This window comes from Panulirus ornatus, chromosome 9 (genome assembly GCF_036320965.1).
Source record: "Panulirus ornatus isolate Po-2019 chromosome 9, ASM3632096v1, whole genome shotgun sequence".
Lineage (NCBI taxonomy): Eukaryota > Metazoa > Arthropoda > Malacostraca > Decapoda > Palinuridae > Panulirus > Panulirus ornatus.
Window position 1 is genome coordinate 23963298 of NC_092232.1, and position 19567 is coordinate 23982864.

Sequence of the window (19567 nt, forward strand, 5' to 3'; positions counted from 1 at the left end):
ATTGTTACAGACCAGATGACTGAGCCTTAGAATGAAAACACCTCATTTGGCCCCCTTCTCTGTTCTTCCTTATGGAGAAGTAAAGCTAGAGTGGAGGACTTCCAGCCCCTCGCTCCTGCCCCTATTAGTAACCTTCTACAACACATAGGGGATACGTGGGAAGTATTCTTTCTTCCCTATCCCCAGGGATAATATATATATATATATATATATATATATATATATATATATATATATATATATATATATATATATATATATATATATATATATCATGAATGGGAGATGTTTAAAAGAAAGAGGCAGGAGGTCAAGAGAAAGGTGCAAGAGATGAAAAAGAGGCAAATGAGAGTTGGGGTGAGAGAGTATCATCAAATTTCAGGGATAATAAAAAGATGTTTTAGAGGAGGTAAATAAAGTGCGTAAGACAAGAGAACAAATGGGAACATTGGTGAAGGGGGCTAATGAGGAGGTAATAACAAGTAGTGGTGATATGAAAAGGAGATGGAGTGAGTATTTTTAGAGTGAGTATTTTGAAGGTCTGTTGAATGTGTTTGATAATAGAATGGCATATGTAGAGTATTTTGTGCGAAGTGAGAGGGTCAGGGAGAATGGTTTGGTAAACAGAGAATAGGTAGTGGAAGCCTTGCGAAAGATGAAAGCCGGCTAGGCGGCGGGTTTAGATGGTATTGCAGTGGAATTTATCAATAAAAGGGTGACTGTGTTGTTGACTGGTTGGTGAGGATATTCAAAGTATGTATGGTTCATGGTGAAGTGCCTGAGGATTGGCGGAATGCATGCATAGTGCCATTGTACAAAGGCAAAGGAGATAAAGGTGAGTGTTCAAATTACACACGTATAAGTTTGTTGAGTATTCCTGGAAAATTATATGGGAGGGTATTGAATGAAAGGGTAAAGGCATGTACAGAGCATCGGACTGGGAGAGAGCAATGTGGCTTCAGAAGTGGTAGAGGATGTGTGGATCAGGTGTTTGCTTTAAAGAATGTATATGAGAAATACTTAGAAAAACGCATTGATTTGAATGTAGCACTTATGGATCTGGAGAAGGCATATGATAGAGTTGATAGAGATGCTCTGTGGAAGGTATCAAGAATATATGGTGTGGGAGGTAAGTTGCTAGAAGCAGTGAAAAGTTTTTTATCGAGGATGTAAAGAATGTGTACGAGTAGGGAGAGAGGAAAGTGATTGATTTCCAGTGAATGTCGGCTTGCGGCATGGGTGCGTGATGTCTCCATGGTTGTTTAATTTGTTTATGGATGGGGTTGTTAGGGAGGTGAATGCAAGAGATTTTGAGAGAGGGGTAAGTATGCAGTCCGTTGTGGATGAGAGGTCTTGGGAAATGAGTCAGTTGTTGTTCGCTGATGATACAGCGCTGGTGGCTGCAGAAGTTGGTGACTGAGTTTGGTAAAGTGTGTGAAAGAAAAAAGCTGAGAGTAAATGTGAATAAGAGCAAGATTATTAGGTTCAGTAGGGTTGAGGAACAAGTTAATTGGGAGGTAAGTTTGGATGGAGAAAAACTGGAGGAAATTAAAGTGTTTTAGATATCTGAGAGTGGATACAGCAGCGGATGGAACCATGGAAACGGAAGTGAGTCACAGGGTGGGGGAGGGGGCGAAGGTTCTGGGAGCGTTGAAGAAACTTTGGAAGGCGAGAACGTTATCTGGGAGAGCAAAAATGGGCATGTTTGAAGGAATAGTGGTTCCAACAATGTTATATGGTTGTGAGGCATGGGCTATAGATAGGGTTGTGCGGAGGAGGGTGGATGTGATGGAACTGAGATGTTTTGAGTACAATATGTGGTGTGAGGTAGTTTCATCGAGTAAGTAATGAAAGGGTAAGATAGATGTGTGGTAATAAAAAGTGTTGTTGAGAGAGCAGGAGAGGGGTGTATTGAAATGGTTTGGTCACGTGGAGAGAATGAGTGAGGAAAAATTGACAAAGAGGATATATGTGTCAGAGGCGGAGGGAATGAGAAGTGGGAGACCAAATTGGAAGTGGAAGGATGGAGTGAAAAAAATTTTGAGCGATCGGTACCTGAACATACAGGAGGGTGAAAGGCGTGCGAGGAATAGAGTGAATTGGAACGATGTGGTATACCGGGGTCGACGTGCTGTCAATGGATTGAACCAGGGCATGTGAAGCGTCTGGGGTAAACCATGGAAAAGAAAGTTTTGTGGGGCCTGGATGTGGAGAGGGAGCTGTGGTTTCGGTGCATTACACATGACAGCTAGAGCCTGAGTGTGAACAATTGTGGCCTTTGTTGTCTTTTCCCAGCGATACCTCGCGCTAGTGCGGGGGAAGGGGGGGTGCCATTTCATGTGTGGCGGGATGGAGATGAGAATGGATGAAGGCAGCAAGTATGAATTAGTACATGTGTATATATGTATAAGTCTATGTGTGTATATGTATGTATACGTTAAAATGTATAGGTATGTATATGTGCGTGTGTGGGCGTTTATGTATATGCATGTGTATGTGGATGGGTTGGGCCATTCTTTCGTCTGTTTCCTTGCGCTACCTCGCTAACGTGGGAGACAGCGACAAAGTATGATAATATATATATATATATATATATATATATATATATATATATATATATATATATATATATATATATATATATATATGTGTGTGTGTGTGTTGCAAGAGGTCACAGTATATGCAAAACAACACAGGAAAATGAAACACGATAAGTTCCCAAGTGCATTTTCTTGTAATAATCACATCGTCAGGGGAGATACAAGAATAAGATAGAAGTAGAACAGCCAGTTGATATGCAAGGAAGAAACATAGCTACGACGCCAATGGTAAACAAGCGTTACCGGATGGTGGTGTTCGGGTTGGTGGTGTTCGGGTTGGTGTGTTCGGGTCTGGCATCATACCTGTCATAAAATGAACAAACATTGGTGGGTTTTCTGTATATAATAAACTTAAACATGTTTCCGTCCTTTACCATGAGAAATATAATTGAATATTCTATTATTAGACACACAAAGAATTATAACATTAATATTGTGAAGGTCTATACAAATTGGATAACTTTGTTGTAAGCAAAATTTGTAAACAGTTCCCTTTCTTGTTCACTTATTATGTGGACAAGAAAGGAAACTGGTTACAAATTTTGCCTACAACAGAGCAGCTATCTAATTTGTCTAGAACGTCACGAATATTAATGTTACAATCTTTGTGTATCTAATAATAAAATATTCAATGACATTTCTCGTGGTAAAGGATAGAAACATGTTTAAGCTTAGTATATACAGAAAACCCACTAATATTTGTTCATATATTTATTATTACTCACCTCAACATGACAGAGTTGAATTATCATCATTCCAGTTGATGTTCCTTAGGACGTTACGTATATGCAGTCCAGAGTTTAATGACGATGAGTTTGAGAAGGTAATATTCTATTGGATCTAAGTTAAAGTATCCTAGATCTTTTATTGATATATCCCTTAAGTTGGCAAAGAAAGCATTTCGTAGAGTTAAACCCAAACCTCCCCATGATACCAAGAATCTTTTGGTTCTACCTTTTAGTGATAATCATCATACATTACTGCACAGATTGCTTAAAGCCAGCCTTCAGCAATAACAATACCATAAAGAACATCTTAATCAAAAACTGATCAGAGAATTCTGCAGGCTGTGTTTACTTCAGAATACCTTGTGAAAATTGACATGTCTTTGTTGGGCAGCCTGGTAAGTCTCTTTCTGTTAGACTTAAGCAACATAGATATAAGAATAGGACAAGATGTGATTATTACACGAAAGTGCACTTGAGAACTTATCGTGTTTCATTTTCCTGTTGTTGTTTTTTTTTTTTTGCATATTTTTTTCTGAAAATGTCGTTTACATATCAATGTGTAATGATAGGGATGAACGTTTGTAGAGTATGGGAGTAGATGTTTGTATTATCATTATGATAGTGGTGATGAACGTTAGTACAGTTATGGTAAAGGTGAACGTTTGTATAGTGAGAATGAAAGTTTGTACAGTAATGGTGGGGATGAACTTTTGTATATCAATGGTGAAGATAAACGTTTGTATAATAATGGTGAAAATGAACGTTTGTATGATAATGGTGAAGATAAACGTCTATGTAATAATAGTGAAGATGAACTTTTGTACGTATAATACTGGTAAAGATGAACGTTTGTATAATAATAGTGAGGATAAACTTTTGTATAATACTGGTAAAGATGAATATTTGTATAATAAAGGTGAAGATGAACGTTTGTATGATAATGGTGAAGATGAACGTTTGTATGATAATGGTGAAGATGAACGTTTGTATGATAATGGTGAAGATGAACGTTTGTATGATAATGGTGAAGATGAACGTTTGTATGATAATGGTGAAGATGAACGTTTGTATGATAATGGTGAAGATGAACGTTTGTATGATAATGGTGAAGATGAGCGTTTGTATGATAATGGTGAAGATGAACGTTTGTATGATAATGGTGAAGATGAACGTTTGTATGATAATGGTGAAGATGAACGTTTGTATGATAATGGTGAAGATGAACGTTTGCATGATAATGGTGAAGATGAAAGTTTGTATGATAATGGTGAAGATGAACGTTTGTATGATAATGGTGAAGATGAACGTTTGTATGATAATGAAGAACGTTTGTATAATAATGGTGAAGACGAACGTTTGTATAATAGTAAAGATGAAAAATTGTATAATAAAGGTGAAGACGAACGTTTGTATAATAATAGTAAAGATGATAGATTGTATAATAATGGTAAACTCAGGATTATTTCACGTTATTTTTCAGGACGCCAAATACACACAGATCTCATCTCCATCTGTCGGACCAAAAACGGAATTTCTCACATTCTCAGCCAGGTAGAGGGATTGTGTGAGGGAGGGATTGTGTGAGGGAGGGATTGACTGAGTAGATAGACTAAGAGGTTGTCTGAGGGAGTGACTGAGTGACTGCTTGAAGGACTGAGTGAGACATTGGTTAAGGGATTGAATGAGGGATTGTCTGTGGATCGATCTGAGGGATTGACTGAGTGGTTGACTGAGAAATTGAATGAGAGGTTGTCCGTGTCACTGACTGAGGGGACTGTACGTGTTATTGACAGAGGGAACTGTTTGAAGGATTGGCTAAGGAACTGAATGAAAGAAAACATTGGTATATTTCTTCAACATTTAATTTTTTTTTTTGTTTAGTCATATATAATGCACAAACACACAGGGGGGGATGGATCATACACTGCTTAAAAAATAATATCACATACAGAAGCATTGAAGGCGAGGTCAACGTCACAGAGCAAAGGTCAGGGATTAGGCAGAGGTCATCACACTCTCATGACCTCTACAGGGAGGGGGGGGAGGTGGGTTAAACAACGACACCTCCCGTTTTCTACGAATCCTCTTCCTCACAGGTGTTCACGTTTCCCATTTTCTTTTTTTTAACAGGTCTTTATCATTCCAAATGTCGATAGATAATCAAGGACCAATGTAAATTAATAATCAAGGACCAATGTAAATAGATAATCAAGGACCAATGTAATTTGACCTGTTATTAATAATAACTATGTTCATATACCCAAGGTCTAACTGCATCTAGTCTCAGTCATCCAGGGACATTATAACTTGTCATCCTCGCGTATAATAATTGTGTTCAATTATGCGCTTATACGGTAAAGTAATTATTGACGTGAGAGCTTTGTAATTTGGGAACGCGTGTATGAGATATATATAACGAATCTACTCTTATGATATATATATATATATATATATATATATATATATATATATATATATATATATATATATATATATATATGATATTCCGGATAAGGAAGAGTTTGCATAATATAACGACTGAATAACAAGGTGCTTGGGTAGTTAGCTAATGGATAACTGCTTAATGGGGTCCTTTGCTAATCAGGTTTTGAATAACTGGGATGTTAGACCATCAGGTACTGGATAACTGATACCGAGATAACAGAGCCTTAGATAACCAGAATCTAAATGATAATAACACTATGGTTAACAGAGTCTTGGATAATTAGGTGCTAGGTGATCTAGTCTTAGATTATTGGGTCATTAGAAGGAAAAAAAAACAAACATATCCCCTCCTGCACTAATGCCACACCTGAACCTCGACAATGGACGTCGAACTAACCCATATAACTCGTAAAACTTAAACGGAAAAAATAAAAGAATCAAAAAACCCGAACTTCCTCTACACCAAACTCAAGACTTTGTACACCAAAAGGAAAGAGAGAGAGAAACGATTATATATATATATATATATATATATATATATATATATATATATATATATATATATATATATATATATATATATATAATATATATATATATATATATATATATATATATATATATATATATATATATATATATATATATAGTGATCGGGACTTAAACCATACGACTTAAAGCTTAAGAAAAACACGTGGTAAGTTCCCTTCGTGAACTTACCGAAGCATACAAGGGGTTCAGTTCGGTAAGAGCGAGCCTTCTTACCTTCAGGTCCATTATCATCATCATCTTAACATACATATATTTACATAAAGGTTCACTGAAGGCTTCCCTCTCATCTTGCAGTCTTACTGGAACCTACGTCTTCCAAGCGTCACCTTGGTTAGTTAGCAAGCCTTCAGTTCCATTCGCCGTGGACCATCTCTTCTTATCTTCGGCCATTGGTCCAATCGTTCTTGTGGCCTCGTGCCACACTGTCACCATCATCATCCAGTGACAGTGTCACCATCCTTACTGACACCTATCTCACCTTCACCCAATGTATGGCAAGTATCCTACGACGTATTTTGTAGAATTTTAGCTAAAATATACCTTTTGAGCAATAATTGTAAAACGAACCTTAAACGCCATCTAATTAGAATCTATAATAACGCTAAATCATATAGATTTTATAGAACATTCAGGGCGAAAACATATACCTTATCTTAGTACATGGGCTTATATAATATCTCAAGTGTATATAGGTGAGTAAATTTCTTTATACCTTACACAACAACAACTACTACTAAATTCGTGTACACTAAGAACCCTAAAAGTAAACTATTCTATCCTATTATGCTACACCTCAGGTAAACTAATCTACCTGCACTGCACTCCCAGAGTAAACCCTTCTACACCTAAGAGTAAACTCATTTACCTGCACTACACCCTACGGTAAACTCTTTTACATCACACTACACCACAGAGTAAACTTTACTACCTCATTGCACCCTAAACTTTTACCCAAAATTACACAAGTAAACCACTGTGCTTAACTATACTACACTCTCGAAGTAAACCCCTATACTCTACATCCCCATGTAAACTACTGTGCACTACACTGACCTACATCCTTAACGTAAAACTCTAGAAATAAATTGGGATTTGATATTTTGTTTCCTCTATTTTCCTGTCTCATTTTTCGTACGGAATGCCTCAGTAATCCTCTCCCTTCAATTTCCCGCTTTCTGTCTCCATTTTCCTCTTCCTTACTTCCATTTTTCCATTATCTCCATTTTCCGTTTTCTTTTGAACACCTCCATTACCCTATTGAGATACTATTTTCTCTTCTCATTTGTTTCTTGGTTATTCCATTAATTTGCCTCTTCTTATTGGACACCTGCCTATTCAACGCTTCCTCTCAGTCGCCCCGACCTCACGTAACCACAAATATTGAGATGAAATAGATAACTAAAGATAATAACAAACGGTGGTAATTTACAGCGAAGTCCACATTCATGCGTACACACACATACGTATATACGGGGGGGAGAATCTGTGCGTAAAGATACAGTACACGGTCTCGTATGAACAACAGATATGCTTCAGCCACAGATCAGGGAGCAGGAATATATATATATACATAAACACGGACAGCTAACTAGCTGTTGTTTGTCCAGTACTTCCTGCCTCTCTCTCTCTCTCTCTCTCTCTCTCTCTCTGAGACATAATGTTTATATACACTCTTAGACGCGCAGACGTACACACAGTTGTATACACACACACACACACACACACACACACACACACACACACACACATCCAGTTCCGCCAAACCTCAAGCTCTTGCATGATGAGCCTCATCTAGTAACGTTCCTAACCTCCAGGTCTGTAATAACTGTAATGCCACAACTGTGTGTTTTCAGCTGAGTGGCTGCCTGAAGCTAATGAAACGTTATTTAGTTAATGATTTAGTGCGCACACGCACACACGTGCACACACACGTGCACACACACACACACACACACACACACACACACACACACACACACACACATTTATACCTACAGACACGAGGAGAGACAGACACATGCTCAACAACTTACATTCCCATATACCGCTTTCCATAAAAACAAAAAGCAAAATCGAGACTTAAAAAAGCAAACTGGTCGTTTAAAAACATATCTTTTCGAGACTTGCGTATCCCTACACTGATGCTGGCCTTATCATACCTCACAATAGGGCCTAGAGTTTATTTTTCCTCTCTGAATCTACAGCTTATGACCTAAATCTAGCATTTAACCTAACCTAATTAGAGATGTATTTATCTCCAAGTGACTCGAGACGAGTTCATATAATCAGCTATGAGAGAGAGAGAGAAAATGTAACTCATGCATCGAACACATCCAAGAAGAATGGTTACAACGAATGGTTACAACGAATGCAATATTATACACAACTGCAACATCATACGTCACTGCAACATTCAATATGGCAGTGCCACGTGATCATGTGGTATTGCAACATGCTACGTGGTACTGCAACATGGTATGTGGCACTGCACCGTTCTCGCTGGGTGACACCATTCGTAGTTCTGTCGTGGAACAGAATCATCCACAGTCATGTGAGTGACGTGAGCAGCCGCTACAATAACACATATATACAATCTGAACAATAAGTCGTGACACTGTTAACATCATCTCATTATAAACATCTGAACATCGTTCCAACATCATCTATACATTTTTGGACACACACACACACACACACACACACACACACACACATACATACATACACACATACAAACTATTACATAATCATATATATATATACACAATCGTTGATGTCTAGTACATTGTCATAACATCATTCTATGCTCTTGAAAACATCAACGGGAACTAACCGTAACATCACGTATACCTGTTGTAACGGGATATGTGTCAACGCAACATCACCTGTACTCATTAAACACTAAGAGATGCTATTGCAACTTCAAGGATGAAAAAGACGATGGAAAGAAATGACGACTTTACAAATACATAATGAAGAGTTACTGAATACTCGAGTGACAACGGAAAACGGAGGCAACACGCAGACACGAACGCTCTAATGTTTACATCTGACTCAACATCGGATAGATTACTGCTATACAGTCATGTAATCACATGAAGACATTATCATTACCAGAACTTAATAATAATAACACCACCCACGCCCGTGATCTTTTGACCATGTCCCACTTATACTACACTGAATACTACCACAAGTGCAGTGTAGAGTCTCGCAAGAGTCTAAAGTATTGTGGTTTAAGACAGTCTGTATAATTCCTCAGTGAGTTGACACGAGCTAATTAACATCCCACAGCTGAATCATAACATCGTCCTGTTGTTACCTCTTGGCCAAAACGATAATAGAAAAAGAATAACTTCCCCCTGTTCTCAGGAACCCTAGAGGAACACAAAATTAATATGATTTCTTCAAAGATCAGTAGAAAACTGTTGCAAAAAATATAAATCACTCCGTCAGTAGCTCAGGAAAAAATAACATGCAAGTGTATACAGACCTTACGTTGTAAACGTTAGCGTCTCTACGTTACTAGTGGGGTGGGTCAGTCCTGAAGCGTTTGTACAGCAGTATATCAAATAATCTTTTATGTACCTTCTCGAGTGATCTGGGGAGCCTAGGGTCCTCACGCGACGCACTCACACTCCAGGAGACACTCCAGATGGAGGAGAGACGAGAGAGAGAGAGAGAGAGAGAGAGAGAGAGAGAGAGAGAGAGAGAGAGAGAGAGTACTGCACTCTCCCTCTGAGTGCATTACCAAACAGACGACCGACCGCCAGGAGCTACTCCCGGGTCTGAGTGCGTAACGAGGTCTGCCAGAGCGTCTACAGAGGGGGAATATGACAGCTAACGAAGTGACCCGGAAATGGTTCTAGACTAAATGTCGCATATACAACAAACTCACTACTTGGGGTGAGGTAGGGGTGGTGGAGGGGAGGAGGTTCTCTTAACAGCGTTATCTACATACGCATAGATCCGTCCAGTGGCGAGGGCCACTAGGGAGAAACGGCCTCTTGAACGCCAGCTAAACAAGAACCTGGAGATCGACTGCACCTCAGGATCCTACTGGTTTCCTATGTAAATATGGCTCGTGTCGATATCTCCTCCCACACCCACACACTCCTCCTCCTCCTTCAGGACCTCTCCTATACCTACGGTAATAAACTATGTGCTACAGCCAGAGAACCCGAACTACTACATTGTGCCAGTAAGAAACAAGATATGTTAACCCCACCACCCCCTCTACAAGCGTGGGGTGTTGGGGGAGGTGTGAGGGGGTTGGGATGGTGAGAGACTGTGTACTATGAATGGTCGCGCCAGGCCCCAAGTTTCAAGGGCCTATCTGGTGAAACACGTCTCGTGAAACATGTCTCGTGAAACGCGTCTCTCAGTCTGAGACTTGAAATTTTGGACTACACTCTCGGCTTCGACGAGACCTTACCTATTCCACACAATCCCATACGGAGCGAATGAGTCTACCAACCTCACTACCGTTAGTCGAGCACGCGGGGCACGGTAGAATGGTGGTCAACAATCGCGTCGCTATCGTGCCAGGTGGCGGTGTGGCGGTGGCGGTGTGGTGGTAGTGGTGTGGTGGTGGTGGAGGCCCAGGCTCGGCTCGGGTTACGGGGGAACGTCACGACGACGCACCGCACCGAGCAATTCACTACAGCCAGGACGAAGGTGAAGGTAATAATACACTTGGGAGTACTACTCAGAGGTACGGTGAAGGAAGTGGAGGTGGAATATCATACCTGCTGATCATATCACATATACCAGGCTGAAGCGGTAACTGCTGAACTGCTCGAGGATGGCGTCCCTCTTACGAGACATTTTTAATGTGTTAATTACGTTCAGGAACCATTCAGCTTCAAGACTGACACATGGTACTCAGTATGTATGATTAGTTTTGACGGGCGTTTAAAAGCATCACGTGAGGCTACTGTTACGTCCTTTGCGCTTCTCTCCAAAACATACGTTTCTCTACACAAACATATTCCTGTCATATACTACGATGGTTGTTATGGGTTCGTTGCCAATCATCGACTCGCGCAAGAGGCACTCGCTCTGGAATACAGAGAAACAGGCGTTCCCATATCTGCTTCTGGTGGAGATGGTGTCTGTCTGTATGCATGAACATGCTTAACGATGTACATGACCTTCGGTCATGCACTTAAAAGCTATTCGATGTCTTCTCTTTTGTTTGATTACTGTGACGAGTCCCTGAGTGGACTTATGCCACGGGTGGGGGGGGGGGGGGGGGGGAAAGAAGCTAAATTTTCCATTGAAGGTAAGGGTTTAAGTCGGCTTTGAGAAAGAATGCGTACTGTATTTGTTTGTTTGAATGTGCAGATTCTGAGTTTCATTCAATGTCGCATGTGTTTTAAGAGCAGAGCGTGACTATAGATTCAATGAGTGAGTATGATTACGAGCACGTGAAGGTAAACCTGTGATAGGATATGACCTTAACTGTTGGAGGATAGGCTTGACCCGAACACCTCTGCTACCCTACAATCCCCACTAGCGCCTACTGTATGAGAGAACAGAATGGTCTCCAGGCATCTTGCGATGTCTTACGGGATCTTCAACATACATGATGGAAGAATTGAAATGTCTCCTAATCATCACTGGTTGCGACTCTGTATCATTACCCTCTAGCTATGTGTGGTGTCCCACTACAGGATGGAGGTCGCCGTGTCGTCAGTACGACTACATTATCGAGGTTTCTGGCGGGAAACACTGGAGTAATACGTCATTCCTTACAGAGTCGGGGCTACCGTGATGTGTACCGTGAGCCTCGCCACCCATACTGAGGTAAGACCTTTCCTCCCTCTCGACTAATACTGTAAAGCCTCATACTTAATCTCATCTCCTCCTTCCTTCTCCCTACACCATCTCTGATCCTCGCTTGACTCTCCCTCCATCACTCTTAATTTCCTCTTTCCCTTCCCTGTGCCTTCACTAATTTGAATTTTCCCCTCTCCCTCTCTTCATTCACGAATCCTTACATCTTCCTGTCGCTACAGATTCGAGTGAACTCGTCAACAAAATGCGCCACATTCCAGTTCATAATCACAACTTCCTTGCCACCACAACCTATATACAGAGTATTATTTTGAGGTTACCATGAAGTGATAAGTACAGATGAATAGTGTTGCACCGCCCTTGTGTAGAGAGGCACAGCGCCCATGCTGAAGGCTGGCTGATCTAACCTTAAAATTACACATACAAGTCTTTTGTTGACTTCGGAGAGCAGGAGTTGGATGAGCAATCTTGGTGCAAGTTGAGTCTTATTCAGGAGTGATATATTTTTTTCTTCTAAAAAACTTCTACTGTGTAACTTGTCCAACTCTAGAACTATAGACCAAAAACCTTATACACATGTGACGGCACTCAAAACACACACACACACACACATATATATATATATATATATATATATATATATATATATATATATAAGTAAACGGTTTACGACTGTGTAGGAAAAATGGAGAGACGAGATTCATTCTGTGTTTGTGATAAGAATTCCACTAAGCTCCTGCAATCCTCAGTTCTCTACAGCCTTTCACTTCTCTTAGATCTTTTCTGCTTCGTGAACCGTCCTCATCTCTGAGATAAGTTTGGAATATTCCTCATCCGACCCTCGTCTACATGGAACCTTGCCTGTCGAGTACAGTCAGATCAATAGCCTTCAGCTAATCAGACGAGAGGAAACAGTAGTCCAAGTTCCTACAACTCTAGCATTTCCGAGTGTGGGAATGGCGATGAAGCCGATTAAGACGTCTGGGCTGGGGAGTGGCACCATCTCCTACCGCCTTCATTACCCTCATTCTGAACCGTTCCAATTACATACGTGACTTGATTCGCCACCAACACCGACCACCAGGTTGCGTATGCGCGCCCCACCCGTCCACCACTGGTTGTTACTGCCACCGCCACAATTCCACCACCATTATGGCTCAGGGACTAATAACAACGCCTGAGCTCCAGTACCATTATAGTTATGGTGTTACCACAAGCTTCCTTCGACAGACGTAGTGTCATATTCAACGTTACTGGTAGTACTGGCGTTCCAGCTCCCTCACCGTTGTGACTGAAGTGTTGGCAGTCCCAGTTCCCTCACCGTTATGAGTGACGTGTTGGCAGTCCCAGTTCCCTCACCGGTTAAGGCGTCCTGTACCCATTTGCCACCGAGACCGAGGTGCGAGTAAGGCGGCCACAGACTGCAGTACCTTCTAAGGGCTAATGATATGGATCGCATCTACCGTCTTGCAGACATTACAAAGAATAGGATCGCCTCTGGAGAGGGCCTCACACGGGATCCACACCCGCACACTAAACAAGATGCGACTGTCTCCCTGGTCGCTAGACTCTCCGGACGCTCCCTTGGTATGAAGAGCAACACCAATCTTATCTAAAGAAGGACTTCTTGACGCGGGCAGTCGAGATGAACAGTAGGGAGTTGTCGATGTCCATGAGTTGACCAAAGTTGCCCTCGTTCACCCCCTCCACTCCTCTCTAAATGTTGGTGCGCCTTATCATCATCCTGGAGAACTTGAGGGAGTAGTTGTGGCCTCGGAAGGCCATCCAGTTGATGCCGTCGCCGTAGCTCTTGTGGCGACCGTGGTGGTAGCGGCCGTTCAGGTGAGACTGGAAGGAACGAGGAGAGAAAGAGAGAAAGGGACACCACATGAGACAATGGTAAATGAAGACAGTTATTACATTCTATCTGTCTGTTCTTACTAGCAATATCTATCCTTACGCAAGATGGAGACTTAGCTCTCCCTAAATCAAGTTGTCTTTCTGTCATTCAATGACGAGAATTTCTAGAATTTCTGAATATCTTCAAATGGTGATTTAAGGCTACAGTGCCTTCAGCACAAGTCATTTTACACAGACATAGAAGATTTGCTGAAAACTGTCACTGATTCTACGGTTACTTCTCACATCACTAGTCAATCAACTTAATATCTATTGGTAGTTATGGTTGTTTGTCTTACAATTATATCTTAAGAGCTGGGAAACCCACAGACCTTCCTCGTTAAGCCTCTCGTCTTGTACAACCTACCTCCCTCACTCCCTCTGCACATAACCAGACTCTCAAGACTCTTACATACTTCCTCCCGCTCCCATCCCTTCCTCGTTTACTCTTCTCCTGCCCTCTGCCTCTGCACATAACCAGACTCTCAAGACTCTTACATACTTCCTCCCGCTCCCATCCCTTCCTCGTTTACTCTTCTCCTGCCCTCTGCCTCTGCACATAACCAGACTCTCAAGACTCTTACATACTTCCCCCCGCTCCCATCCCTTCCTCGTTTACTCTTCTCCTGCCCTCTGCCTCTGCACATAACCAGACCCTCAAGACTCTTACATACTTCCTCCCGCTCCCAGCCCTTCCTCGTTTACTCTTCTCCTGCCCTCTGCCTTGAGAGAGCTCCTTGCCTCCTCCCATCGCCCCGGCCCTAACCTCCTCCCTCGACTCACCTCGTGGCAGGCGGTGAACCACCAGGCACCGTGGAAGGTCCTGGCGCAGTGTCCCCGGGGGTTGAAGTCGTTGTCGCGGTCCCTAGTGCTGAAGGGCGCCCCCTGGTGGTACTTGAGCGAGTTACCTGCAACCCAGAGGAGGTGAGGGTCAGCCACACGGCTGTGTGTGTGCAGGGGACAGATGTGTGGGAGGGAGAGGCATGTGTGGGAGAACAGGCGTGTAACGGGGAGGACAAGTGTGTGGAGAGGACAGGTGTATGATGGAAGACAGGTGGGCAGTGTAGATAAACACATATCTGTATATGGGTACAGGTATGCAGGATAGAAAGAACAATAGTTATGTGTGGGATACAGGTATGTAAGGGAGAATATGTGTGTGAAGAACAAGTGCACGTGGATCGAACATAACAATCACCCACGAATGTTATACCTAAAGGAATCTACTTCCCTCTCATCAGTTGACTAAGACACATTTGATTGATAAATATGTTTACAAATTCATACTATGCTTCATCACAGACGCCGATAAGATAATGAAAATACTTTGTACATTGTAAACACCTGATGAAATATATATAAATACATGTCAAGAGGTACTTAGCTGTACTTATAAAGTCACACATGAGTACCTGGCACAGGCTAGGGTGTGTGTGTGTGTGTGTGTGTGTGTGTGTGTGTGTGTGTGTGTGTGTGTGTGAATATAAATATAAAAGTAAAGAATTGGTACATATAAACACGGTTAAAAGACGGGGCAACACGAGTGTAAAACCCTCTCCCCATAACACACAATGAGTAATCACATGCAAATATATGCTCACTAATACACATCCTGCCAGTCAGTACAGCACATTAGCCCCTGTTCTCATCGACAGGCAAATACACACACACACACACACACACACACACACACACACACACTCCAATCACTCTCTCTAAACCTGATATAAAATTTACCGACTGGAATCTCATTTACATAATTTTTTTCTCCCCCTCAGCTTCCTGTACGTGCCTCCAACGTGATACAACGACCCCTAAACTTCGCAAGCAGCGGGGCGAAGCACCTGCATCTCTCTCCGTTGTTTCAACTCCTCACGAGCGAGCCAGCAAGACAAGGGAGGTGGTCTGCCTCGTAGCGCCTGCAGGGACCACCGCCCCTCGAGCTCGTTCCGCTGAGGGAGTGATATGAGCCAACAACTCCGTAACGATTCGCAGGAAAGAGCGAGATACAGATTAAATTCCATCGCCCAGATGGACACAGATCCAATTAAATCCAGCCACCTTTCCCCCTGATTGACGTTGATGACGTTTTGGGCTTCAAGCGCAACAGAAGCGTCTGGCTTCACTTCCTCTAAGAGCCAGAGTCCTCAATAGAATGCTTCGTGGGGCCGACAGTACTGGCTAGTGTGGCTTAGCACTGTTTTATTGGTTTTTCTGTTTTTCCTCGTGAATCGCCATGAGGCGGGATGCTGGCATCATGGCGAGACAGATGCCTAACTTGATCGCTCATTGTCAGATAACGTGCATCCTTCCGTACGTTATCTACATCCTTTACATACGGTAACTTTACTCATTCGGAAGACGACACTCAAGTACAACAACTTGAAACTCCTGAGTACGATAACTCCTCGATGCTCTGACCCTTAACATACGATCCAGGTATAATAACTAAGCGCTTCGGGTACGATGTTATTACTACGTCTTAAGACCACGGTACCTACCTTCCCTGAGGGTGATGATATTGTACAGGCCCCTTGAGCAGGGCAATTTGGTCTTGTAAGCACGATAACAACCGCCTGAAAGGTGAATCAGTGTTTGTCTCACTGAGAAAACCCCCAATGATGAACAACACACACACACACACACACACACAGGTTTAATTAATCTGAGGGTACCCGGCGCCGACGAGCACAGTGGCATTGTGTTCAAGTCATAGCGGCTTCGAGGATTACATCGCTTGCCATGGTCACTCTGAGGTCCCTCTTATAATTGGCCGGGACCAAACTATGTCCAACTAACAGATAGAAGTGCGGGGAACACAACGTCCTCGATTCCATCAGGGGAAAAATGTTGTAAAGTTTAGATTTATTGTATATAAAACTATCTGCATTCTTTTTTTTTTCCATTTTGTTTCGTTATTTCTATAAGCCATTCATACCAGCAGAATACTCGTTATGTTTTCCACACTTGCAGCTCTGGGGCTTTATATCTCTCTGTTGTAGGTCCTGAGCTGATCCTTCTTCCCATGTATCTTTTTATTCCAAAATACAAATTGTATCCAAAGTCCATACTTAACCCTCCACACTGTCACCTGCTCCTCGGCGGCTTATCCACCGAGTCTATCCATCTCTTTCGAGGTCTACCAGGCAACCTAAGTTCACAAACTTCCTTGTCGTACACTCTTCTTAGCCATACCATCTTCATGAAAGACTTTATCAAGGTGTTTGTATCATAGCTCTCTCTCTCTCTCTCTTCCAAGGTAAGTTGTCATTTTCACAGCATCATTCTCTGCTCTGACGGTCTCCTGAATTAGTCATAACTCTTCATATCATTAAGGTCATCCCTCTTCTCCTTTCTGATCCATTCGTACCTAGGACCAAGGGTGGTACAGTCATACATTGCGGCTGCGACCATCAGTTCATCGTCCAGGTTCTTACTTACAATCTCGACTCGCACCTCCTCCCTAGTTGCGTGAGCTCTCAAAGCATCTCGGGTTCTTCTTCCTTGCACTTACTCTGCTATTAACGTCAAGCTTCCCACTACAGACTCTACCGGCCTTCATTCCCGAGTACGTGAGACATCTCTTCAACCTTCAGTTCGTCCTCTCTCAGCCTGACATTACACGGCGATTGTAAATCCCTCTTTAAACATGAAAGAATGTATCATATTTGCCTTTGCCCACAGAATCCTATAACTGAATAAGCAACAGAATCCCTCTTTCTCCTCAGGACCATGATCTCATCTGACTTAGGCAACAGTATCGTCCACACACAACTGTGGTAAAATCTTCACTCCCTTCCGTCATGATCCTCACCCACTCCATCTCGGCCTCACACTCCTCTCTCCATCTCGACCCCACACCCACTCCATCTTGACCCCACACCAGACCAGAGAGGTGACCTCACACAACCCTGACGCACTTCCACATTTGCCTCAAACCACCACTCCCACTGACTCACACCAATCTTTACTGCCACGCAAACACTACATCCATTATAAAAAGTTAACAGCATTTAACACTTTTCTGCACACAGCAAAATGTACCTCAACATTTCCATTATCAAGGGCTCTCGTATGACCATAAACGCTGAAGTAGTTTGTTATTTCTCTCTGCATTTCTTCGCAGTGTCTGCTCAGATGCAAGCCAGTGGTCCACACGCACCCTCATCTTTCCCTAACTCCCTGTGTGTGGTAATCCTTTTCACGTGTCTGATCACATTCCTATTACTCAATCTGCAAGTTATTCTCAGATGACTCATTCCTCTGTGGGTCTTGTAATCATCTTTATGAGCACCAGAATGACTATTACCTTCCTTCACTCATCTGGTGCACGAACACCTCCCTCCACGGCCATACATAGTATCTCTATCAGCTAGTGTATCACCGGCTCTTGTTACTATCTCAGTGTATGAACCACCTCCCTTCCATTTTCTGTCAGTACTTTTCTCCTTTGTATTTCCTCACGTATCTACTGACTTGGTACTCTCCCACTCTCGTCCAACCAGAGACCAGCGCCTGTATATAACATCATCATCACAGTAAAGCCTTAAAATCCCTTTCCATCTCTGTAGGACCCTCAGCCAACCTCCCAACCTCGCCAGCATTCTACCAAGTCCGTGCCTAACAAATCCTTCACACAGCTCTTTCTCTCTGCATACATTTACCCACCCGCAAAGTAACCTCCTGTCCTCCTTTAGACTTCCATTCAACCCGTGTCCAATAACATTCACTTTCAATCATCTTTGTCATTCATAATCTATTTTCCTCTTTTAACTCCATCATTCTTTCTTCTTCCCTTCTCATCGCCATCATCAAAAACGTTCAGGGTTTTGTCTCGACGTCACTTTTCCTCCTCATCCCCTCACCATCTGTGCAGCATTCCATCGCGTTGGTCTTCCCTCTCCATAACAGACCCTCTCACGTTGACGCCCGCAGCAACCTCTTACATGACTGGTCTTTAAGAACGCCATCCACACCTCGACCTCATCTTGTATCGTGTCCATGATGATTGTCTCTCATCTGACTTCTCTCTCTCTCTCTCTCTCTCTCTCTCTCTCTCTCTCTCTCTCTCTCTCTCTCCGACTTTTATATATATTTACGGTGTTGAATTGCCAGCTGTTCCTCTAGTCATCGTTTGTTCATCTCTCAATCATCTTTGTTCTCACATTCGCTCTGCTCATTAACACCACCCCAACCCCAACTCTCCCCCACCCTTGACGATCTAAAATAACTGGATAATCTACTTACATTATATTCTCTGAGGCCCTTGACAATCTAGTGTGCTCGGCTAATCTTCTCTCTCCTATCATATGCCTCCTGTAAGGTCTACCTAGCCACCTCATACACTTTATACTGTTCACACAACCAACCATATCGTGTTTTCTCTCGGAAAAAGAAATGAAAAATAAGCTATATAATCTTTCCCTGTCATTCCACATTTTTTCTTCCGATAACCATATCATTACGAAGGAACTCCGTTTTCTAATCTGTCTCTGGCCACCTCAGCACACATATTAAAATAGAATTAACCTGACCTGACTTGAC

The 19567-nt window shown here is 42.3% G+C and overlaps 1 protein-coding gene across 1 annotated transcript in view; it reads right to left on the reverse strand.

The window, feature by feature from the left end:
- Window positions 1-5174: 5174 nt before the first annotated feature.
- The window catches only part of LOC139750044 (uncharacterized), a 400638-nt gene continuing 386245 nt past the window's right edge, over window positions 5175-19567 (reverse strand). Inside the window, exons 12-13 of the mRNA XM_071664382.1 lie at window positions 14807-14931; window positions 5175-13972 (exon numbers count right to left, since the gene is read on the reverse strand). Of these exons, the coding sequence (XP_071520483.1) occupies window positions 13841-13972; window positions 14807-14931 (257 nt within the window). The 3' untranslated portion in view covers window positions 5175-13840. The remainder of the gene's footprint in view (window positions 13973-14806; window positions 14932-19567) is intronic.